Source organism: Neopsephotus bourkii, unplaced genomic scaffold, assembly GCF_033783945.1.
Source record: "Neopsephotus bourkii isolate Nb327-2 ecotype Australia unplaced genomic scaffold, CSIRO-AGI_Nbou_v1 NB_39, whole genome shotgun sequence".
NCBI classification, from domain to species: domain Eukaryota; kingdom Metazoa; phylum Chordata; class Aves; order Psittaciformes; family Psittacidae; genus Neopsephotus; species Neopsephotus bourkii.
Genome location: NW_026900556.1, coordinates 172947 through 197599, shown reverse-complemented (window position 1 = coordinate 197599; position 24653 = coordinate 172947). Strand labels below are relative to the sequence as shown.

The 24653-nt window shown below is 57.0% G+C and overlaps 1 protein-coding gene across 1 annotated transcript; it reads left to right on the top strand.

Moving 5' to 3' along the window:
• Nucleotides 1-16724: 16724 nt before the first annotated feature.
• Nucleotides 16725-21318, top strand: ACTB (actin beta). The gene is made up of 6 exons (XM_061345871.1): nt 16725-16887; nt 18071-18199; nt 18530-18769; nt 19264-19702; nt 20008-20189; nt 20553-21318. The coding sequence occupies exons 2-6, from the start codon at nt 18077-18079 to the stop codon at nt 20694-20696; spliced, it is 1128 nt and encodes a 375-aa protein (XP_061201855.1). The 5' UTR covers nt 16725-16887; nt 18071-18076; the 3' UTR covers nt 20697-21318.
• Nucleotides 21319-24653: the final 3335 nt, after the last annotated feature.

Sequence of the window (24653 nt, the reverse complement as noted above, 5' to 3'; positions counted from 1 at the left end):
CATGTGGCTTGTACATGCAATCCTACGTGAAACATGCATGTCAGTGTATGTAAACCCATGTGGCATGTACATGCCATCCTACATGAAAAATGCATGTTGGTGTATGTAATCCCATGTGGCTTGTACATGCAATCCTATGTGAAACATGCATGTTGGTGTATGTAATCCCATGTGGCTTGTACATGCAATCCCATGTGAAACATGCATGTCGGTGTATGCAACCCCATATAGCTTGTACATGCAATCCCATGTGGTTTGTACATGCAATCCTATGTGAAACATGCATGTCGGTGTATGTAATCCCATGTGGCTTGTACTTGCAATCCCACATGAAACATGTGTGTCAGTGTATGCAATCCCATGTGGCATGTACATGCAATCCCATGTGAAACATGCATGTTGGTGTATGCAATCCCATATGGATTGTACACACAATCCCATATAGTTTGTACATGCAATCCCACGTGAAACATGCATGTCGGTGTACGTAATCCCATGTGGCATGTACATGCAATCCCACGTGAAGCATGCATGTTGGTGTATGTAACCCTGTGTGCAGTGTGCGCACACACCTGTGCCTTCACGTGCTCTTAGCCACGTTCAGTCCTTGTGCAATGTGCCTGTTGGTGCATGCAGCCCCATGCGCAACACGCATGCCGGTACACAGGATTCCCACACGCAGCATATGCCTTGGTACCTGTGACCCCCCCCCCCGTGCAGTCCCATGCGCAGCATGCACTGTTCCCCGTGCAGTGCCATGTACAGCATGCACTGTTCCCCGTGCAGTCCCATGTGCAGCACGCACTGTTCCCCGTGCAGTCCCATGCACAGCATGCACTGTTCCCCGTGCAGTCCCATGCACAGCATGCACTGTTCCCCGTGCAGTCCCATGCACAGCATGCACTGTTCCCCGTGCAGTCCCATGTACAGCATGCACTGTTCCCCTTGCAGTCCCATGTGCAGCAGCACTGTTCCCCGTGCAGTCCCATGCACAGCATGCACTGTTCCCCGTGCAGTCCCATGCACAGCATGCACTGTTCCCCGTGCAGTCCCATGTACAGCATGCACTGTTCCCCGTGCAGTCCCATGCGCAGCATGCACTGTTCCCCGTGCAGTCCCATGCGCAGCATGCACTGTTCCCCGTGCAGTCCCATGTACAGCATGCACTGTTCCCCGTGCAGTGCCATGCACAGCATGCACTGTTCCCCGTGCAGTCCCATGCACAGCATGCACTGTTCCCCGTGCAGTGCCATGCACAGCATGCACTGTTCCCCGTGCAGTCCCATGTACAGCATGCACTGTTCCCCGTGCAGTCCCATGTACAGCATGCACTGTTCCCCGTGCAGTCCCATGTGCAGCATGCACTGTTCCCCGTGCAGTCCCATGTGCAGCATGCACTGTTCCCCGTGCAGTCCCATGTACAGCATGCACTGTTCCCCGTGCAGTCCATGTGCAGCATGCACTGTTCCCGGTGCAGTCCATGCAGCATGCACTGTTCCCCGTGCAGTCCATGTCAGCATGCACTGTTCCCCGTGCAGTCCCATGTACAGCATGCACTGTTCCCGTGGTTGGGTGTTGTGGTTGGTGTGTTTGGTTGGTGTGTTGTGGTCCCATGTCAGCATGCACTGTTCCCCGTGCAGTCCATGACAGCATGCACTGTTCCCCGTGCAGTCCCATGACAGCATGCACTGTTCCCCGTGCAGTGCCATGCACAGCATGCACTGTTCCCCGTGCAGTCCCATGACAGCATGCACTGTTCCCCGTGCAGTCCATGCAGCATGCACTGTTCCCCGTGCAGTCCCATGCAGCATGCACTGTTCCCCGTGCAGTCCCATGTCAGCATGCACTGTTCCCCGTGCAGTCCCATGTGCAGCATGCACTGTTCCCCGTGCAGTCCATGTACAGCATGCACTGTTCCCCGTGCAGTCCTGGTGTGTTCATGCAGCATGCACTGTTCCGTGCAGTCCATGTACAGCATGCACTGTTCCCCGTGCAGTCCCATGTACAGCATGCACTGTTCCCGTGGTTGTGTGTGTTGTGGTGTGTGTTTGGTTGTCAGCATGCACTGTTCCCCGTGCAGTGCCATGTACAGCATGCACTGTTCCCCGTGCAGTCCCATGTACAGCATGCACTGTTCCCCGTGCAGTCCCATGCACAGCATGCACTGTTCCCTGTGGTTGTGGTGTGTTGTGGTGTGTGGTGTGTTGGTGGTGTGTGTGTGTTGTGCAGTGCCATGTGCAGCATGCACTGTTCCCGGTGCAGTGCCATGTGCAGCATGCACTGTTCCCCTTGCAGTCCCATGTACAGCATGCACTGTTCCCCGTGCAGTCCCATGTACAGCATGCACTGTTCCCCGTGCAGTGCCATGTACAGCATGCACTGTTCCCCGTGCAGTCCCATGTACAGCATGCACTGTTCCCCGTGCAGTCCCATGCAGCATGCACTGTTCCCCGTGCAGTCCATGCACAGCATGCACTGTTCCCGTGAGTCCCATGACAGCATGCACTGTTCCCCGTGCAGTCCATGTACAGCATGCACTGTTCCCCGTGCAGTCCCATGTCAGCATGCACTGTTCCCCGTGCAGTCCATGCAGCATGCACTGTTCCCCGTGCGTCCCATGACAGCATGCACTGTTCCCCGTGCAGTCCATGACAGCATGCACTGTTCCCCGTGCAGTCCCATGCGCAGCATGCACTGTTCCCCGTGCAGTCCCATGCACAGCATGCACTGTTCCCCGTGCAGTCCCATGTACAGCATGCACTGTTCCCCGTGCAGTGCCATGGACAGCATGCACTGTTCCCCGTGCAGTCCCATGCGCAGCATGCACTGTTCCCCGTGCAGTCCCATGCACAGCATGCACTGTTCCCCGTGCAGTCCCATGTACAGCATGCACTGTTCCCCGTGCAGTCCCATGTACAGCATGCACTGTTCCCCGTGGTTGGTTGTTGGGTTGGTGCACTGTTCCCGGGTTGGGGTGTTGTGGTTGGGTGTTGGGTTGGGTGTGGGTTGGTGTGTTCCGTGCAGTCCCATGCAGCATGCACTGTTCCCCGTGCAGTCCCATGTCAGCATGCACTGTTCCCCGTGCAGTCCCATGCCAGCATGCACTGTTCCCCGTGCAGTCCCATGACAGCATGCACTGTTCCCCGTGTGTTCCCCGTGCAGTCCCATGCACAGCATGCACTGTTCCCCGTGCAGTCCCATGTACAGCATGCACTGTTCCCCGTGCAGTCCCATGTGCAGCACGCACTGTTCCCCGTGCAGTCCCATGCACAGCATGCACTGTTCCCCGTGCAGTCCCATGCACAGCATGCACTGTTCCCCGTGCAGTCCCATGTACAGCATGCACTGTTCCCCGTGCAGTCCCATGTACAGCATGCACTGTTCCCCGTGCAGTCCCATGTACAGCATGCACTGTTCCCCGTGCAGTCCCATGGCAGCATGCACTGTTCCCCGTGCAGTCCCATGTACAGCATGCACTGTTCCCCGTGCAGTCCCATGCACAGCATGCACTGTTCCCCGTGCAGTGCCATGCGCAGGGTGCCCATGGGCACACATGTGCGGGGATCATGCACCGAGCTGCAGCCTGCACCCCACGCCCCGCATGCGGTGTCCCGGGCGCGCCGCTGCAGCGCTGCGCATCCCAACAGTGCCACCCAGCAGCCCGGCCGCGCTCTGCAGCCCCCGTTGGCCCCGGGTACGGGGGGGGGACAGCATGGAGACGGGCAAAGCAGCGGAGGGAGCGAGCGCAGGAGGGTGCTTGGTGCGCTGTGGGATGCGGCGTGGCTCCGGGAGCAGGCCTCGTGTCTTGTGCATCACTTGCGCATCAAACACGAACAGAGGTTTGGGGGCTGGTGCTGAGGGATCTGAGGGCAGGGTGGGAGCGAGCATCACAGCAAAAGGAACGGGGTGCTCAGTGCTGGCTGAGCCCCTCCGTGTTGCTGACAGCGGGATCCGACCTGGTCTGGTTTGTCTTGTGCTGTGATTTCACGGAGTGATGGTGTAGCTGCTTGTTCCAGCGCAGCCTGATCCACACTGTGGTACCCAGTGAGGCTGCGGGTCCCCCGACCCAACACAACGCTCTCAGCATCATTCCCACTGGTGGGACATGGGGATGGAGCAGCCCCAGCTGCTCTTCCCCACAGCATGCAGGAGAATTGCACCAGCAAAGCACAGACTCCCCCAAAGCAGCCCTGGCCATCCTGTGGGGCTCCCTTCACCTCAGCACACTGCACCCTGTGGCCCTGCATGCACTTTCAATACTGCCAGGCATCACCAGAGCATTTCCCTGCTCCTTTATGGCTGGGGTGAATCATTTACCTCATGTGAACCCCACTGGTCAGGTCAGGGTGATGCTCCTGAGTGAAGCTCCGTGGTTCCTCTGCCCCACGTGGAGAATCAGCTGCAAAAAGGGGCATTCAGGGAGCAGGATGGATGCTCAGTGTGTTACTGGGGTTGCTGCTGGCTGGGGCTGCCCATCCAGGGTGGGTTTATTTAGCCAAGATTTGGGATTGCTCTGGAGTGAGGGCCCAGCTGAAATCCAGCAGGGTTGGCTGTTGCCCCTTTAGTGTCCCTATGTGTGTTTTGGGGTGCTTGCCCTGTTGTGCAGGCAGGGATGGCACCACCGGATCCCTTCCCAGCCCCTTGGTTGGGGAAGGCTGTGAGGCACAGGGCACTACCGTGTCCCCATGGGACAAGGGATGTGTGGGTGATGCAGCCACCGGGACCAACACCCAGGATGTCTCCCGGTTGGGTTGAGAGGGGAAAACGCTGTTTCCTCCCTTGGCCCCGGGGCACTGGCTCCAGTGACCGTAATCCTGGTGAATGCCTCATGCGGGCAATCCCCGTTAGGGATGAGCGGTGCTGAGCTCCGGTCGTTTCTTCAGGGCTTATTAAACCACCTGGGGTGGGGATGAGCCATCAGCCCTGCTTCCTCCATGCAGGTGGCATAAGGAGGACCCAGAGATGCCCCATGCCCTACTATGAGCACGGCTGGGGAAGGCTGGACCAGTCTGAGGGATCAGGGTCCAGTCCCTAATGCTCTGGAGGTCCTTTATTAATAACGGACTCTGTGATGCTTGTTCAGGGGCACCAAACAAGCTTCCCCCACCAAACCCCCGGTGCTCCCAGATGCCTCCATCCCAGGTTCTGTACAGCAGGAGCGATGTCGGTGCCTGCCCAACCGGGTACCACTGCCCCGAGTGCCGAGCCCCAGGGGGTGCATTCCCCCCCTGGCTCCAGTGCAGACCCACGGCGGCATCAATCACCCCAAGCCCAGCAGCGGCGCTTGCGGTGCGTTCCGCACGGCGTTAACCGAGGCGGTGCCGCTCCTCCCTGTCCCCCCCCACCGCTCCCAGCGTGCGAAGGGGAGCGCAGGGAGGAAATCGCTGCTGACGGAGCCGAGAGCCGGGCTGGGAATGACTCAGTTTGGCAGCGCTACCTGCGCCTGGTTTTCCTTTTATGGAGGATTCCAGCGAGCCGCTGGAGCAATGAGCCGGGAGAACCCGAAGGGACGCACCCTGACCTTAGGGATGGGCACTGCCGGCTTGGGGACAGGGTGATGGGGAGCCGGGGCTGTGCGTGTTGGACGGGGGAGGCAGGGATGGGCTCCCCTCAATGGGCACCAGAGTGTTGTCGCTTTCTATCCTAGGAGCTGGACGTTGGCCCCGAGCGGAGGCTCAGCCCTTGGTGCCACCCGCATCCATCCCAGTGTGGCAGGGATGAAGGTGATGGCGTTGCAGGGGGACACATCGCTGCAATGGGATACCCCGGAGGGGAGTGGGGGGTAAAGTGGAAACGGGGCAGCCCCACATCGGAAAGTCCCCGGTGGTGAGAAATGCACAGAAAGAGAAGCAAAAGCAGCACCTTTCCTTCCAGTTCCGGGGTGGTTTATATGGGGTGAGGATGGGGGCTCGGCCAGGCTCCCCCGGCGGCTGCTCCCATAGCCCCCAGCCCGCAGTGGGGCCGGGACCGGGTTCCTCACGTTGTGTCCTGCATTCTTGACATTATTCTCCTGTTTTTCTCCTCCTCCTCCACCCCGGGACCGTCTCAAACCTCTCCATTTATGGACAGGAGGTTAGGTCAAGTGGGAGGGTGAGAGGGGATGCTGGAGTCCCTGGGGAGGGACAGGGATCCCATGTGGAGCATAGGCAGAGGGCTGTGACCACCCCTGGGAGTCGCAGTGTGTGGAATGTTATGGGATATCCGGGCATTGCCCTTGGGACCCCCATTGGGATGCTCTGTGCCACTGGGTGGTGGTGGTTGGGGTCACCCCAGCACCCATGTAAGATGCTGGAGGGTTCCACTGCAAACAGCCAAGGAGAAAACAGCCCCTGTGTGTGTGGAGGGTGCTTTTCCTTCTGGTTTTATCCCTTCATTCTGAAGCCAACAGTGCTGGTTTGGGGGTGAGGATGCAGCAGCTTTCCCCTTACAGGAAGGAGGCTGGATGTGTCCCCGGTCCACCGAGGAGTCACTGGGGCAGGGCGAGATGACTCCGAATCGGCTCTGGATGATGAAATGTCCTGATTCATTCAACTAATGAGTATATTTATACATACAGATATACAGAAAAGGCTGAAGTGACTCAGGCAGTGGTACCCTGCCATTTGGTGGTGACGGGGCGGCTGCTTGGGGTTAGGCTTTTGGGGTGGATTTTCCCTTGGTCTATAATAACACCTCGGGGTGCTGCTGATGGCAACGAGCTGGGGTAAATACCCAAGGAAATGCGCTCTTGCTTTGCCATGCGAGCAAGGATGCTTGAAGGGGCAGCAGATGGGAGCCCCCTCCAGCCCTGGGATGTCCCCCCCAAAAGGACCTTGGCACCTCATTGGGAAGGGGGAGATGGATGAGGCTTGGTTATCCTTAGGTGTATTAACCCCCCAGCCAACACCCATCCCTATGGGCTGGTGGGGAAGGGGGCAGAGGGAGGGACCCCAGGGCCCCATCACCTCAGTGGCTGACTCAGCTGGATGGGATTCCCACAGTTTCCGTCAGGTGCTGCCTGGAGTAACTGGGGAAGAGGTTTCCCAAGCCCCAGTCATTAATGCTAATTACAGAGCAGCACCATGGGAATCGCTTCTTCCCCAGGTGTCCTTCCAAAAATGGCTTTCTGCAGGTGTGGCACCATCCCTTGCTTGTCATTAGGCTCCGCTCCGCCTCCGAGGAGCTGGGACTGTGGGAATGGGGTGATGGAGCCTGGTACCTGTGGGCACCCAGCCTGGCTGCTGCTGCAATGGGGTTTGGCTGGAGGGAACAGCCAGCTCAACCCCGGGTCAGGATAACCCATAGGGAAAAAACCAGCATCCAACCTCCCTGAGCAGTGATTGCTGCTGGGGAGAGGTAAAACCATGGGGAAGGGGCTCAGGTCCTTGTTTTATGGCTTGGTTCTGCTGCCTGCATAGGAGGGAGAGTGAGGTTCTCTCAGGACCAGGAGCTCATGCTCTTCTCAAGCTCTGAGGCTCAGAAGGGATATGGTTAAGGGGTTTAAGGAAGTTCTTCACCTTTGTTTTGTGATGCTCGACCCCTCCAGTGTGTGACATACTGGAGGTAAAGCAGGGTGGAAGTGGGCTGAGGGACCTGAGCTCCAGAACCAGCAGTGATGGGCTGGAAAAAGCCTCATTTGCCTTAATGTGCTGAGCATCTGCAGTGAATGGGCTGCAGGGATCCCTCCCTTCCCCTTATCTGCCTGGAGAATACAAGTTAGAGGTGGTACTACTGGGCAAGGTGGGGAGGAAGGGACCACCGTGGCCACAGTGACTGATAGAGAAATCCTCATCTGAACTTCCAACAGCAGAGACATGGGGTAGGGGTGAGGAAACCCTTCCCATGTGGGACCTGTGGGGTCTCCATCCTCAAGAGCCTGGTTTTATGCGCTTATCCTGCAGGATTGAGCAACGGGAAGCAGCTCGGAGGTGACCCAGTGATGCAGGACAACAGGCAACTGCTGGTGGTGGCATTGCCTTTAATGGTGCAAGTCAACCACCCTGGGTGGCTGCGGTGACTGCTCTGCCCCATTCTTTCTGCTGCTCAAAACCAGGGTTGGAATGACAGGATTAAGGTGTGTGTCCAACAGGGATGGTTGTGTCCTATTTAATGAAGCCTCAGGACTTCTGTAGCAGAGGAAGATGAAGGGACCGGTGCTTCCCTGTTTGATGAAGAGAGCATCCCATGCTGGAAACGTCGCTTTCATTTAGGAGTGGAAACGCTTTGAAAAGGCTTGGTTGAAGCTCACAGAAGAGGAAATCAGACGGGATTAAATCCACCCAGAGCCAGTTTCCAGCTGGTTTCCATACTTCTCCTCCAGTTCCCAGTCCATGGTTGTGGGAGCAGCTCCATCCCCACCGGGCTGGCGAGCTCGGGAACCGGTCCTGGCACAGGAGGAGCCCATCTCCCCTGTAAGCTGGAGGGAGGCAGCTGTCTGCCTGGTTTTAAATAGTCGTGACTTTGCCAACGTGATTCCTTTTTGATGTGTGCAGGCTTCCCCCTCTGCCTTTCCCTTTGCAGCTTTTCCCTCGCAGCAAAGGGAGCTGCTGCGCGCATCCCAATGGTGTCAGTATCCCAGCTCCCACCGCTCAGTCCTCTGCTTACAGGTGGGGAGGAAGAGGGCAAGGCCCAAAGCATGTCTGCAAAGCCGGTTTCCCCAAGGATGGATGCTTTGATGGGATGTCACACTGCTGGGAGCAAGCTTATGGAGCTGGGAAATGGAGCACAGCGAATCCTGGCATTGGGATCGCACAGATTTCCAGGCTCTTTCCCATCCCACAGACACGAATCCATGGGGAGCAGCTGGGTGAAGGACCTGCTGCCCGCTCGCTAGCAGGATGTGATTAGACCCAAGTGTAAGCAATGTGCTTATTTATTGGGATGGGCAATAAACCAGCCAAAGCAAAGAGAGGGAGCTCCCAACCAGCACAGGGTTCACTGGGGGGAAGTAGTGATTTATGGGAGGAAACCCATGATGCTGGTGGGCTTGTCCTGCCCTGTGGGACCTCCTTTGCACATAACCCAATGGGGAACATCTTGCAGAGAGGCTCGGTTTGGTGGTAGGTTGGTGGCTCCCCTTAATGGCAAACTGGATTCAAGGGGGCTCCTCAAAAACCCAAGGAAATGGGTGAAGATCCAAGCTCCTTCCCATCCCAATACATGAAGGTTTTGGATCGGAAGCATTTTCACTGCTGAGCATGGAGTTATCTTGGAAGCAAGCACAGGCCTGCAGCACTTCAGCAACTCCTGCCCTGGCATCTGCAAAACTAACAGTGGGGAGCCAGGGGGGTTTGTCCATCCTTATTGCTTGAGCTGGTGCACAAGGGAGGGGAAATACAGAGACCTTTCCTCTCCCTGATCCTGTCCTGGGGCTAGGTGTGCAGGAAGATCCAGGATGCAGGATGATCTGGAGGTACAGGATGACCTAAGATACAGGACGATCTGGGGGTACAGGATGACCTAGGATGCAGGATGATCTGGGGGTACAGGATGACCTAGGATGCAGGATGATCTGGGGGTACAGGATGACCTAGGATGCAGGACAATCTGGGGGTACAGGATGACCTAGGATGCAGGACAATCTGGGGGTACAGGATGACCTAGGATGCAGGACAATCTGGAGGTACAGGATGACCTAGGATGCAGGACGATCTGGAGGTACAGGATGACCTAGGATGCGGGACGATCTGGAGGTACAGGATGACCTAGGATGCAGGACAACCTGGAGGTACAGGATGATCTAGGGGTGCTGGATGATGCGGGATGCCGGATGATCCGTGGTACCCACCTCACGAGAGGGCACCCCACCACTCAGACGAGGCAGAGGAGGGACAGTACCATTGCTGGGGAGTTTCCTGGTGCGTTCAGGTCTGTGAAGTGATGCAGGGTGCTGGGTTCAGCTGCTCTCTGGTTTCCTGTTTCCGCTGCCTTTCTCCGGCTGGTTCCGCAGAGACAGGGCCAGGTTTTGCCATTTAAGGTTCACTTCCCCAGGCTGGTGCTGTACTGGGAGCTGCTGGGTGGGTTGGTGCCCCCCCCACTCTGCATTGGTTAAAAGATGTGCCCAGAGTGAGGAGTGGGGGTCCTGTGCCATCCCAACATCCCTCCTTTCACTGACAGCTGAGGGAAGGGATTTGGGTTTGGATGTGATGTGCTCTATGTTGGACAGACAGGGGCCCATGGGACCACAAGCCCCCTGCCCATCAAGCCAGCCCTGAGCAAGGGACCCAGCTGAGTGATGCTGGGGTGATGCTGGGGTACTGCCAGGCTGCTGCCAGTACCAGAGCCAGGTTGTGTGGGGCTGGAGCTGCCCCATGCTCAGGGCTTCCTTGTTCCCAGCTGGTTGCTGGGTTCTTCCTCTTGCTTGTGCCCCCTGTTGAGCTCTTGCACAAGAACAAGGGCTCCCAGAGTGAAAGGTGCTGTGCAGCCATCTCACAGCCATGGGGCCAAGGGGGTTCTGCTTGCTGGTTGACCTGTTCCAAGGGCTTAGAAGGTGTAGAAAACCTTAATGTCTCAGCCCCTTTTCTCTCTGAGCCCCATCATTGCCCTGTATCTGCTTGGTTTCTTCTGCTGCCCGTGGTGCTCCGGCACCAGAGGAGGTCTGGAAGCCACCTCTGCAACCCCGCATGGCTCCAGCCCCAGCCTGGGGAAGGAAAGAGAGCAGGAAGGTTTAACTCTCAACCCCATTTGCCATTAAGGGCCGGAGGAGGGAGAGATGTGTTCCTGCATCGCCCTGCATGTGCCAGCACAGGGTCCCTTGGGGGATGCGAGGGCAGCCAGGGAGTTCCTAAGGCAGTGCCGTTGCTGTGGTGTCACCTGCAAGTCCTCAAGGTTTTAATGGGTTTCAAGTGCATTTTTCCCATACTCTCAGAGCTGATAACACCTCCAGCACCCCAGCAGGGCCCTGTGTCTGCCCAGGCCATGTCACCCACCTGGGACAGCAGAGTGGGCACCCAAGGGTGGCAAAGGGACCCTGGACACCAGAGCTCTGCTGTCCTCCTTGGGACCTGATGACTCAATACCACCCGAGTCCCATCAGGCTTTCTCCTTGCAGATCTCCATCCCACAAAGCAGCCTGTGGTGGGATGAAGATGAACATCGGGGTGTCCTCGATAGTCCCAGGTCAGAGCTGGCAAGGAGGGGGCACGGTGCCTTAGTGTGCCAGGCAGGGATAGTCAGCACATTGCACCCACTGCTGTTGTTTGCCTTTCTCCTGAGATCTTATCTCCCGCTGTCAGGAATGTGTGAAATGAGCCAAACAAAGCACACGTGGAAATAGTGTCTGGAGCGAGGGATGGAAACTTTAGGGGCAATGGGCTGAGAGGGTAATACAATCCAATGGGGATCAGTGCATCTGCACGCAGGCTTGGTGGTGGCGGTTTCCTTTTATCCCCCATGTGTGGAGTGGCCTCTGGATGGTATCAGAGGAGTGATATTGGTGTAAACTCGCCCGTTTGCCCCCAGGTTTGCTGTGGATCTCGGTGAGAGTGGGACCAGAGGGACTGGTTGGGATCAGCATCACCCCATCTCCTGCCCCTGCTAACTGCGCATCACGAGCGGCATCACCCCACCGTTATCCCCATCATGGGGACCAGAAACAAGCCCACTGTGCCTGGTGGTGGGTGACAGCCTCCTGGTCCTCCTCTGCTGCACCCACTCCCAGCCAAGGTAGGGAAGAGATGGATGGGAGCAGGGTTTCATTGGCAGTGACTCTTGCAGACGGGCTGAGTGCTCTGTATGGGTGCACGCTGAATCACCCCTGAGGGTTTATTTAACCCACAGGAGCACGGGGAGTGGATGGAGCATTGACTAGAGCAGGTCCCACTCTTCCATTGCCAACTCCCTGCTTGGGGTGAGCCGCTTGCGTCAGGGCTCAGCCCTGGCTGTGCAAACAGAGCCCAGGGCCAGCCCTGGCAGGTATGGGGCTGGGATGGAGTCCAGAGCCATCCGCATCCCTCCTTCTAGGAATGGGCAAGCCCTGCCTCACCCACCCTGAGCATCCCTGTGCCTGCAGGCAGAGGAGCTGGGTGCAGGTCTGGGGCTGATGGAGGGGTGCTCCGGGATGCAGTCTCAGCCCCCTCTCTTCCATTTAACCGTAAAATGGGAATTACAGCCCCAAACCCAGAGCAGTTTTGCAGTGTCAGAAGTGCTTTATATTACCTGGCAGGGGTGGGAGACCCAACCTGACCAGCGGGCATCCTGCTCTCTGCTCCTCCATTCCCCAATGAAAACAAAGGCAGTGCTCTTCCCTCCATCTCTGAGGTGGGAGAAGTTTCCCTCCCAAAGGCTTGAGCCCCCAGATGGAAAATGCCATTATCCCAGCAGAGATCAAAGCAAACTTCCCAGCATGCTTGGGCAGCCCAGGATCTGTTTCATTTCCTAGGCACGGTATGAGCAGAAAACTCCATCCAGCTGCCTCCTGCCTTTATTGCCAGCGACTGAGCAAAATCAATTGTCCAAGTCATTAAGGAGCAGTTGGAAATACCCCATCCAGCTCGGCACAGCACCACGGAACACTGTGCTGGAGCCTTTTGTCAGCACAGGTAACCAAACCCTGTGGAGCATCCTTCCTGCATCCCAGTGGAGGGGTGATTCAGGGGGTGAGCAGGGCCAGAGGGCTGAGGCTTGCAGAGAAAGCCCAGGGAGAATCAGCTTTTTCTGTTCCCCTTCTGTTTTTGGCTGGAGGAAATATCCCCTGAAGCTGACACCAGGCCTGGCTGGAGGGGCAGGGATCTGCAGGGAAGCTCTTCAATAGGGGCAGAGGTTTGTATCTTCAATAGGGGTTTAGCTTATAGCAGCACAGGGTGGCCCCAGGGAGCCCAGCAGCATCCCCCCCCCCGGGGTCTGGCTGTAATCGCGCTGTGATGGAGAATGACCTTGGGCACAAAACAAGGCAAGGCTTGGGCCTCACCGGCTCTTGTGATCAAGGTCAACCAAGCCAGCACCAGCAGCACGTTGAACCGAGGGGGAAGGGAAGGCTTTGCTCTGCTCCTGAGCAGCCAGCTCAGCCCAGGGAAGGTGGGATGGCTGCTGGGGCTGGGATAGAGGATGCTCTTAGCACACGCACTGGATAGCAGCTCCTTATCTGGCCACCTGCACGGTTGGGAATGAAGGCTTGGTCTCCTACTGCCTGCAAGGGCTGGGGGACCCTGGGGCCAGCATCCTGATCTGGAAGCGTTGGCAGAGGGATGAGCTCAGGGGTATGCAAAGAAGGGGCTATGGAAGGCATGGGAGCACAGAGGGATGGAGCTGGGCAGCGAGGACAGGCACTGATGGGGGAATGGGTGAACAAAAATCACTCCTCTGGGCTTCACCCCCTCCAGCAAAGTCCTGTTTTAAGGGGCAGCAGGTTGTAAACCAGGCATGTGTCCCCTTCTACCACCTCTGCTACCTGGGCAGGGCTGGGCCCTTTCCAACAGCCTCAGCCCAACCTGGCCCAGGTTGTCTATTGATGCCCCAAAGGTGCAAAGTGGTGACTTTGTACAGTTTTCCAGCACGCTACAATAGAATGATTTACCTTTGTTGTAGGTGGGAGAGATGCTTGATGCACTGTCAGCCCATCCATGCGGATGCAGCACATCAGGGGAGAACGGTCCCTTACACGTGGGGGCCTGCAGAGGGAAAGACTTTCATCTCTCTGCAAAAGGCACTGATAAATCAGAGAGCTGAGGATCAATACGAAGGAGCGGGAACCTCAGGGAGGGATGTATGAGAGTGGGGAGTGATGCTTAAAGGGGGAGAGGAGAGCCTGCAGCTCGCTGGAGATGAGCTAGCACCAGGGATGCAACACAATGAGAGAGGAAAATGTCAGGGGCTGCTTTGCTGCAGGTTTTAATGCTGAACGTGTCCCTGTAAAGGGAGAGGTGGGGACTGCATGAGGCCCCCACACATCTCCAAAGGGGCCGATGGGCTTGGATCTCCTGCTTGGATTCTACCTCCTGCACATTCCCATTGCAGCGGATGCTGCAAGGAGTGAACCGAAAAGAGGAAGGTGCTGGGATGGTCCCCAGGCCTGCGAAATAGGGGATGTGGCCGGCGCCTTTCCCTCTTCCCCCTTGGGGAGCAGGAAGGGAGCTCTGAGAAACCTCTGCACTTGTGCAGGGTGGTGATTTAAAGCAATGTGTTTCAGGAGTTTCCACCTCTTTTCTCACTGTCACGACAGAGAGGCCTGAGAGCACGGCTGGAGCAGCGATGGAGGGGATGTGCAGAAACTCAACCCCCAAAAGCCATGAGGCTTATTTGCCTCCTCTCCCCACAGCGTGCAGACGCCATCCCTATGCGGGCAAAGGGCTTCTGTTCTAAGGGGGGTGGAAGAAGCGGGTGGAAAGGAGAGCTCACATATTGTCCCCCAAGTGCAGCAAGGCAAAGCTAACCCTATGAGGCAGCGAAGGGCAGGAGCATCCTCCCACAGATAGTTTAGTCGGGAGCCGGGCGCCAAGGACAAGCAGGGAGAAGCGCAGCAAAACAGGGTGATTGGGGAGGCTGTGATGCCCGTCCAAGGGCACACGTGGGCTCGGTTCCCCTTTCTCTTGGCTCTTGCAACATCCCAGGAGCAGAGCCCTGAGCCATGGCCAGCGGATCCGGCTTGGTTGGTCACACAGTGGGGCAGTGAACACAGTGGCTTTGCTATGAAAGCAGCTCCAGGCTGGGAGGAAGCGGTGGTGCCTGGGCTTGTGCTGCGGCCCACATCCTGCCATCCCTACCGAGGCCACATCTCACAGCCCCCAAAAGCCAGGAGACACAGGGCCGGATGCTGGGGGGTTGATTGCTTTCTGATTCAGCCCAATAATCAAGAGGAGCTAATTGCCCAGTCATTCCCCTTCCTGCCTAATGGGCTGTCTCCATCTGTGGCTCCCCAACCGGCTTGCAGCGGAGCAGAGCATCCCATCCCTCTGATGCACACCCCGCGGTGGCCTCCCAACCTGCTCCTGACCGCCTGCTGACGTCCCCCATCCCAAACCCATCACCCCAGTGCTATTGTAGGGCTTTTCCCACTGCTGTTTGCTGCAGATCCCTTATCAGCACGTCGGTGGACCACATTTGACACTGGGAAGGGCCATCAGCTGTACCCATGCCTTGTGGCTCCCCTTATTTGACGTATAATCTTCTAATTAATAATCAGCCTTTTCAAAGTGGAGCGCAAACATTAATTAATTCCCTGTGAGGTAGGTAATTAACGGCAATGACTCCCATTTTATTGCAAGGGAAGCTGAGATACAGAGATCCTGCAGGATCCACCCGAGGAGGCAGGGAAATGACCGTGCAAAGGCAGCTTTGCTGCAGAATGACCCCGCAGACCTCCCGGTTCATCCAGGCTGGGTGTCCTGCCGCCCTGTGTGCTGGGGTATCTCTGCTCCATCTCCAGCACGAAGGGAATAGGGAATGGCCATGGTGTGGCTTGGCAGGGCAGGTCCATCACCATGCCCATCCCATGCCATCCCCTCTGGAGCAGCATAGTGCTGGGCTTTGGGCTTTTGACCTCCACCAGCTCCCACACGAGGTGATGCTGTCCCATGGAAAAGCGCCGCTCAGCCGCTATTCCCATCCATGCCCAGTGTCCGTTTCCTTCCATCCCCTGTAGGTAATCGCAACCCTCCATCCCAACAGGCGCCTGCAGGTTCCTCCCGCTGCTCTCCTCCTTTTGTGTGTCCCACAGCAGGGAGCAGTGCTGGGCACTGGAATATAACACCTGAGTCCCCCCTCGGCCAGACCCCATCCTCATCCTCACATGCCCAGCTCCCTGGTGACAAAGAGCTTGCCAGTGCGAGATGCAAGACCCCGACGGCAGGGCAGGGCCCCCACGGTGATGCTGGGTGAGGCGTACCCCATAAAACCCAGGCATTTTTAACCATTTTCCCCTTTTATTGCTGGTTTTAAACAGCTGAGATTCAACCTTCGAGGTCTGCCCACCAAAGCCTGCGTGCTTCCAACCGGCAACAGATTGCGGGGGGCTGCTGTACTTTACTTACAGGGCTGCTTAATTAACTTGATTAATCAGCCCGTGTTCGCACGGCGCTCCGGGGACGCAAAGCCCTCTCCTCGCTGCTGCTCCACGGCCCCTGCCTTCGCCTTTATCCCCAACCCCAGCCTGACGGTCACAGCCAAAGAGGGAACTGCAGGCAGGCAGCTTAGGGCAGGAGCAGCCACGTCTCCAAGGCTGGGATCGCAAGCGGGCAGCAATCAATATTACCCCTATCCGAGCTCCTGCATGGGGAGCGGCATCCCGCTCGCCTCAATGCACAAGCGAGGGCCGTGGAGCGCTTCCTTCGCCCAGTCTAAGGGGCAAAGGCCCCGCAGTGGGGCGGCAGGAGCCGGGTCACCGCTGACAGCACCCCGCGGCCATGGGGCACACCGGGGCTTGCAGCCGACGGGCCCTCCCTATACCCAGGCACCCATAGCCGGGTACCCCCGTGCCCTGCCACCCATACAGCCCGGCTTTGTGTGTGTGAGGGCTGCGGCCATTCCACTCCTGGTAAAGGGGGGGGGGAAACACGGGCACAACTACACGGTGGCGATCGCACCGCCGCAACCCGCGGGTTTGAAGGGTGGCCACGATGGAGGTACCAGTGCCGTTGGTAAAGCGGATCGAAAGCGGGGTGCCCCCCGCACACACACCCCGATAGCTTTACAGACGTACCCCCCTATTAAACACCCCCCCCCCCGCCATTATTCTCGATGCAGGGCGGGGAGAGGCGGGGCGGCACGAGGCGGGGCGGGGCGGCCGAAACCCAATCAGAGCGGCGCGCTCCGAAAGTTTCCTTTTATGGCGAGGCGGCGGCGGCGGCGGCCCTATAAAAGGCCGGGTCTGGGCGGCGGGCGGGAGCCGCTGCGAGCTCTGTGTGCCCTCCGAGTGAGCCGCCCGCTCCTCCCGCTACTGCCGCCGCCTCGCCCCGACCGCGCAACACCCCGAAGGTGAGCGGGACCGGGGGGGTTCTCTCTGTGCTGCGCCGTTCAACGGTGCTATTATTGGTGTTAATTGCAATTAAGGCTCGGTTGGAAGGTGCTGTGCCCGCTCTGAGGGCGCCCTTTGTTTGCTGAAAGGGGTGGTGGGGGAGCCCGGCCTGCTGTGCGGTGCTGCGTTTTGAGGGATATGAAAGGATTTTACCGTTCGATAATGGCTGCGGGGCGATGCTTGAGGGGCGGGGGGTGCCCCCCTGCTGCCCATGGTGTTAATCCGCCTCCTAAGAGGATTGATGGCGGCCAAGCGCAGGAGCGGGCAGCGCGGCTATTGTGTGCGGGGAGCGGCGGTGGAGGGGGGGAGAACGGGGCGCGGGGCTTTGTCTGCTCTGCGCTAACCCCTTCCCCCAGCCGGCAGTAAGGGGGGGGTTAAAGCGCGGCTGGGCCGGGGGGCGGCGGCCCCCCTGCTGGGAAGGGGCGCGGTTCTCCCTCCCGGGCACATGGAGACGGCCGCGGTGGGGTTTGTTGCGGGGGTGGGGGGCGGCTCCCCCTGCGGAGGGCGAGGCGGTGGAGCGGAACAAAAGCTGCGTGCGGAGGGGTTGCGGGACGGGAGGGGTGTGTGAGGGAAGGAAACGGGCGCCGTGTGCCGCGGCTGTGCCCTTGTGCGGTGACTACACTTCCCAGGCTGCCCCGTGCGGGGCTGGCACATGCGGTGCCCGCTCCTCACCCCGCTGTCGTTACCGGCGGATTAAACGGGTTGTGTAACCCCCCCCCCCAGCACCCCGTGCCGCCGGTGCGGGGTGGCCGCGCAGAGCCGCTGTGCCCCGGGGCTGTGCGTGCGGAGGCGCCGCTGGCCGGGGCGGGGCGCTGGGGCGGGGCAGCGGCAGCCGCCGGCGTCCGTCCGTTCCCCCCCCCCTCCCCCGAGCGCTGGTGGCGGGCGCGGCGCGGCGCGCTGCATCCATTGCCTTTTATGGTAATAACGCGAGCGGGCGCGGGGACTTCCTTTGTCCCGCTCCCGCGCAGCGCCGCAGCCGGGGAGGCCGCGCCCCCTCTAGCGGGCGGAGGGTGAAGCGGTGCCGCGCCGCCAGGAAGGAAATGGGTGGGGAAGGCCTTGGCGGCATCGCCTGCCGCTGCCTCCCCCCGGTGCTGTGTGAGCCGCGATGCTCACCTACCGTTCTCCTCTCCTCTCCTCCCGCAGCCAGCCATGGATGATGATATTGCCGCACTCGTTGTTGACAATGGTTCCGGTATGTGCAAGGCCGGTTTCGCCGGGGACGATGCTCCCCGTGCTGTTTTCCCATCCATCGTGGGTCGCCCCAGACATCAGGTAGGTGGCTTGGGTGCATGTTAGTAGATAAAAGCGATGAAGGTTTGATAGGGGTGGTTTCAATGATCTTAAGGTCCTTTCCAACCCTAACTATTCTATGATTGAGTTTCAAGAAGCCTTTTTATTTGGCTTTGTAACACAAGCGGTTTCTGTGCTGCAGCAGAGCTTGTGGGGAATACAGCTTCCTATAGAGCTGTATGTTGGCTGAATACCTTCATTATTGCTGGAGTAGGGCAGAAGAGGGATGGTAATTGGGGACTGAACTTTAAGAAGTTATCCCCCAGTGGGGCTTACCTAACTTCAGTTTTCTCACCACTTATCCTTCTGCAGGGTGTGATGGTTGGTATGGGTCAGAAAGACAGCTATGTTGGTGACGAAGCCCAGAGCAAAAGAGGTATCCTGACCCTGAAGTACCCCATTGAACACGGCATTGTCACCAACTGGGACGATATGGAAAAGATCTGGCACCACACTTTCTACAACGAGCTGAGAGTAGCCCCTGAAGAGCACCCTGTGCTGCTCACAGAGGCTCCCCTGAACCCCAAAGCCAACAGAGAGAAGATGACACAGGTGTGTACAGCTCTGGAGCTTGGAGCTACAGCAGGTGTTGCTGCAGGCCAGCTCTCCTCTTACATGTTGTTCTCTGTCCTCCTTCACCACTCTTCTCCCTTTTTGCCATCTTTACAGGGTTTTCCTTTCCTGACCTGAGTCTCCTCTTTGCTGGACCTTGACAGGTTTTGTTTGCTCTTCTAAGCTGGCTTTCTCTGAGACTGAACTAGCAACTTGTCTAACTGCTGTTTCTGACTAGACACTAATCTATTTACCAACCTTGAGTGACTGTACTGTAGTTACTTGGCATTCATTCTGTTCTTTGCTGTGACATGTGGATGGGTCTGGGTGGTGGCGTGGGTGGAGAGCAGGCAAGATGAGCATGGACTTCAAGTGGGAGTGAAGACTCAGGGACAGATTTAAAAGCCACTTGCATGGACTTGGCGTAGACCTGTAGCAGGAAACCCATGGTTTTATTCTTGCTGTTGGTTCAATCTCTTCTTTCCTCTTCCTAGATCATGTTTGAGACCTTCAACACCCCAGCCATGTATGTAGCCATCCAGGCTGTGTTGTCCCTGTATGCCTCTGGTCGTACCACTGGTATTGTGATGGACTCTGGTGATGGTGTTACCCACACTGTGCCCATCTACGAAGGCTATGCCCTCCCCCATGCTATCCTCCGTCTGGATCTGGCTGGCCGTGACCTGACGGACTACCTCATGAAGATCCTGACAGAGAGAGGCTACAGCTTCACCACCACAGCTGAGAGAGAAATCGTGCGTGACATCAAGGAGAAGCTGTGCTACGTTGCTCTGGATTTCGAGCAGGAGATGGCCACAGCTGCCTCTAGCTCTTCTCTGGAGAAGAGCTACGAACTCCCTGATGGCCAGGTTATCACCATTGGCAATGAGAGGTTCAGGTGCCCTGAGGCCCTCTTCCAGCCATCTTTCTTGGGTAAGTCAAGCTCTCCTACAATACCTGTGCCCTTTAATGTTCCCTCTGTAAAGGGTGACCCAGAGTCTATGGCAGTGCTGCCCTTTTTGCTGCTGGTCCATATTAAGGTCTGTGCTGGCTCACCAGCTTTCTACACAGTCAGAAGCTGTTTGGCTGAGGTATGTGGGACAGCAGAACAGGAGGTTGGGCCTGTCAAGAGCATGGCTCTAGTGCCTTCCCATCAGAGGGGCTCTTGGTTACCCTTAGTGTAGTACTTGGCTGTGTCTGAGCTGTTGCTGACTGGAGGCCACTTGTTTTCCTCGCAGGTATGGAGTCCTGTGGTATCCATGAAACTACCTTCAACTCTATCATGAAGTGTGATGTGGATATCCGTAAGGATCTGTATGCCAACACAGTGCTGTCTGGTGGTACCACAATGTACCCTGGCATTGCTGACAGGATGCAGAAGGAGATCACAGCCCTGGCACCCAGCACAATGAAAATCAAGGTAGGATGGAGTGAGGGGAACGGCTCTGAACCTTGATGCTGAAATGCAGAGTGTGGGTAGAGGGAGGAAAGCTGAACTGCTGCTGGAGCAGAAAGTGTGCTTCTGTGTCTGGTGCACCCTTAGTGGCCTTGCCCTGGACAAGGTGGCATGCACCCAACCACATGAGTAATGGGATTAATGTAAATACAGCCTGCGAAGAAGGAGGGGAGGGTGTGTGAGGTTGTGTTTAAGCCTGTTGGTGCTTCATGGGATCTTGGCCAGGGCTGGATGTGGGAATTGGGCACCTCTGTCTCACCTGGCAACGTGTGGGCAGTGGGTGCAGCCTGACCCTGTGTGTCTGACCGATCCCTCCTCTTCCTCCAGATCATTGCCCCACCTGAGCGCAAGTACTCTGTCTGGATCGGAGGCTCCATCCTGGCCTCCCTGTCCACCTTCCAGCAGATGTGGATCAGCAAGCAGGAGTACGATGAATCCGGACCCTCCATTGTCCACCGCAAATGCTTCTAAACCGGACTGTTACCAACACCCACACCCTTGTGATGAAATGAAACCCATAAATGCGCATAAAACCAGACGAGATTGGCATGGCTTTATTTGTTTTTTTTTTGGCGCTTGACTCAGGATTAAAAAACTGGAACGGTGGAAGGTGTCAGCAGCAGTCTTTAAAAACAAAACAACACGTTGGAGCGAACGCCCCCAAAGTTCTACAATGCATCCGAGGACTTTGATTGTACATTTGTTTCTTTTTTTAATAGTCATTCCAAATATTGTTCTAAATGCATTGTTACAGGAAGTTAACTCGCCTCTGTGAAGGCAGCAGCCCAGCTCGGAGGGAGCCGATGCCAGTTACTGGTGTTAGGTTATAATTGCTTGTCTGTAAATTATGTAACCCAACAAGTGTCTTTTTGTATCTTTCCGCCTTAAAAACAAAACACACTTGATCCTTTTTTTTCTCTCTTCGATTTGTCAAGCAAAGCAGGCTGTGTTCCCCAGTGATAGATGTGAATGAAGGCTTTACAGTCCCCCGCAGGGTCTAGGAGAAGCGGTGCCAGTACGCGGGGGAGGGAGGGGCTACCTGTACACTGACTTAAGACCAGTTCAAATAAAAGTGCACACCATAGAGGCTCGACCCGTGTTGGTTGTTGGTTCTTCATTGCATGCTGCTGCGTGACGGTTACTGCGTGTGCTGATCTCGCTTTGCCAGGCTCCAGGGGGTGGCTATCTGATGGGGTGGGAGCCTGGGGGATGGCTGGTGCACAAGCCACATGGGTTGTGGTGATAGAGGTGGGGAGAGCTGAGCCTGCCAAAGTGCTCTGGAATGCTTGCTGGGAGGTAGGGAGCTGCTGGAGGAGGTGGGTTTAGTGGGGGTCCAGCTGATGCCCTCTGTGCTTACAGCAGGGTGGTTTGGCCTGGTGAAAGCCGATGGGGGGGTGGCTATAGCTCTTAGTGGGCAGTATTCCCCTCTTCATGCAGCTGGTGCTGTGTGTGTCCTGCTCTGCTCCTGGAGGGAGGCTGGGGTTTGGGCTGGGAGGCACCTTCCTACACTGCCTTGCTGGGTGGAGCAGCTTTCAGGTGAGAGCAAGAGAAAGTCTTCAGTCAAGTGGAAAATGAGAGTCAGGGCCACAGGGTGAGGCTGGGAATAGGGTGTGGGGAGAGGAAGCTCTTGCAGGGCAAGTGCCACCTGCAGCTCCAGAACTGGATCCAACCACCACGGGCGGTGAAGCTTTGTGGAAGGTTCAGAAGCCCAGAGGAACACCAGCAATTCCTGTGTGTCCTGGGAGCTGGAGCTGGTGCTGTGGAAGGAAGGAGACACAGGACCAAAGAGAACCAGGTCACAGACCAGCGAGACCAGAGGCAGATGACACCGTGCACTGCCAGCTCAGGCAGACCAGACCTTGGAGCCTCGCTCGCAGGCACGCTGGCTTCCCAAGGCTCCTCCAACCTGCCTGTCTTTGAAGAGCTAATGGCTGGGATTGTGTCATGCTCCCAGCACATGAAAGGCTCCATTGGCCCTTTAATCCTCTGCCTGGCCTGATCCTGCTCCAGCATCGTGCTGTATTCAGGGTGGACCTGCTGGTTTCTGCCCTTCATCTCCCCAGCCTCCCCCCTGGGTGCAGCAGGAGCCTGGCAGGGCTGGAGGAGCAGACACTGGGCTGGGTGGATGAGTTACTGGAAGCACCAGTTTGCAAGAAGGAAGATGAAACGGGTTGAAGCAAGGCCCAAACTGGGTTTATAACCTGAGGTCCTGGGGAGATGGAGTGAGGAGGAGGCAATGGCAGCTCTTGAGGATGGAGAGCGGGGCAGGGAAAAGGCCAGGAGGCAAGAAGAGATGACGGCAGTAGGGAAATGGGGCACCTTCCTTCAGCCCTCCCTGAGATGGTCACTGCTCCACTTGGAAAACCCTTTTGGGACACACAACAGAAGAGGTGATGGTAGTGGTGAGGAGAAACCACAGAGCAGCTCAGAGGGGCAGAAGTGTGGGGAGAGGATGGGTGATGCGCTGGTGCAGAGCACTGGGCACAGGGGATTTGGGGTGATTTTCAAGCTCCGGAGTGCAGCAGCGGATGAGGCTCTCTGGGAGTTAACACTTTGTGGGACGTTGTTTCTCCTCTATTCCCATTCCAGTTGCTGTTCCAGGCAACCAGACCCCAGTAAAAGGAGGCTGAGCCTTTCCCAGCCCTTCCTGATGCTTCTCCAGCACAAGGCCGTGGTGTGCACAGCTACTCTGCAGGCTGCTCCAGCAAGGCTCGGTTTATTCCTCCTCTGGGCCATTACATGCTGGAGAAAAGAATGCGGTGCCGGGCAGGGGAGCCTGCGAGCATTACTCACTGCTCCCAACTCCAGCGAGCAGGGGGGAGCCTGGGGTGGTTTCCTTTCAGGATCACCAGGCACTGGGAGAGAGGGGATGTTTGTGACCCCAGTTTCTCTGTGCTTTGGAGGGCTTGGTTTGTCCCTTGCTGTGTCACAGAGGTGGGGAAATGCTTTAGCTGTGTCCTGGCTCTTGAAGACACCAACCGTAGGCAAGACTCAAAGGAAGACGAGTAGGGAATAATCAGTCCCCTGGCTACTTCCTCCTCCTCCTCTCCAGCACACAAATAGCCGGGGGTTGTGGGGAGACTGGGAGGCTTAAACCAGCCACCCATGGGCCAGGCTGTCTGGGGCAGCAGTGGTGATGGACTGGGATTTCTCAGGCTGCAGACGGCGGGACTGGGCTGTAGGTGCTCCAAAGCCACCGCAGGCCTTTCTCACTGCCCTGTAGCTGCTTGGAGGGAGCTGGCTCAGCCCAAAGGAGCTGAGTAAACATGTTTTATGCCCTTTCTTCCCCCCAGAGCTCCCAACTTTCGCTTCTGCTGGAGACGGTCCCTGGCACTTCACCTGTAATTAGCTGGTGACCTGGAAAGTCACCTTGCTGAGCCGCTTATGGAATCAAGCCACCGCCAGGAATTAGTAATGTCCTTGGCAAAGGAGACGCTTGTGGCTCTTGGGATTTAGCCCTAAAGGGCCTCATTGTCTCTTGGACATGTCAGGGAGGGCCTCAGCAGAAAGGGTGCCCAGCTGAGGGGGGGGGGTCCTGTTCTCCCATTACCTGTGTGCTGCTGCAGGAGAGGGGCCAGCATGGAAAAGCCCCAGGAGATCCCAGAGCATTCAAACAAAATTGGTCTCCTTGCAGAATTCCCCTTGGAGGGCACAAACGGGCTTTCCTAGGTACCAGTTCAGGGCTGAGACCGTGGCTATCAGGTGTGCTTGGTGCAGAAGGAGTGCTGGTCTTTGAAGTTAGTCCTTGCAGAAGGATTGCTGTCCTGGAGCCTCCTCTGACTTGTGTTATACCCATCTCTAATCTGCTTTAGCAGGCCTTAGGGTATTAAACCATATCAAGTATTGAAAATCACTTAGAGCAGTGGAGCTAGCAGTTCACCCAAGCATACCAAGGGCTCTGGCTGCTGTGGTCCAGCTGGGCTTTAGTCATGCTGACAAGATGAGATGTCCAGGATGCGTCAGGCTTAAGAAGAATCAGAGGAGAGAAATTACCCAAGACATTCCAGGGTGAAAAATACAAACCCCCTCAGTTCATTTTGGCCTTGAACAGAGGAGATTTCATCTTAGAGCAAAACACCTTGATAGTAGCATTACTTTCTTTGTTTGCCCTCCTGAAATGGGACAGCATGGAGTGTACCTGTCTTCTTTGGGCAAACTGAACGCACCTTCCTGGGTACCCACACTGAGAAGTGTTCCTGGAGCATGGTATGACAGGGAGGCTTTCTCCTCTCACCATTCATCCACCTCCCAGCGACCATCAAGAGAAGCGCCACAGTTTGGTGTTGATTTAATTCCTCCTTTACCGCCCATCTGATGTCCTGCCTGCCTTGTGTTCAACCTCCCTGTCTTATCAACACCACCACACTGGCGGGTCATGAGCCCAAGTGCTGCTCCTCTTACAAACTGCTGCGAGCCTGGGCTCTCCTC

Coding starts and splice junctions, on each gene's coding strand:
- ACTB (XM_061345871.1), top strand. CDS start 18,077: ATGGATGATGATATTGCCGCACTCGTTGTTGACAATGGTTCCGGTATG. Junction 18,200..18,529: donor TGGGTCGCCCCAGACATCAG/GTAGGTGGCTTG, acceptor ATCCTTCTGCAG/GGTGTGATGGTTGGTATGGG. Junction 18,770..19,263: donor ACAGAGAGAAGATGACACAG/GTGTGTACAGCT, acceptor TCCTCTTCCTAG/ATCATGTTTGAGACCTTCAA.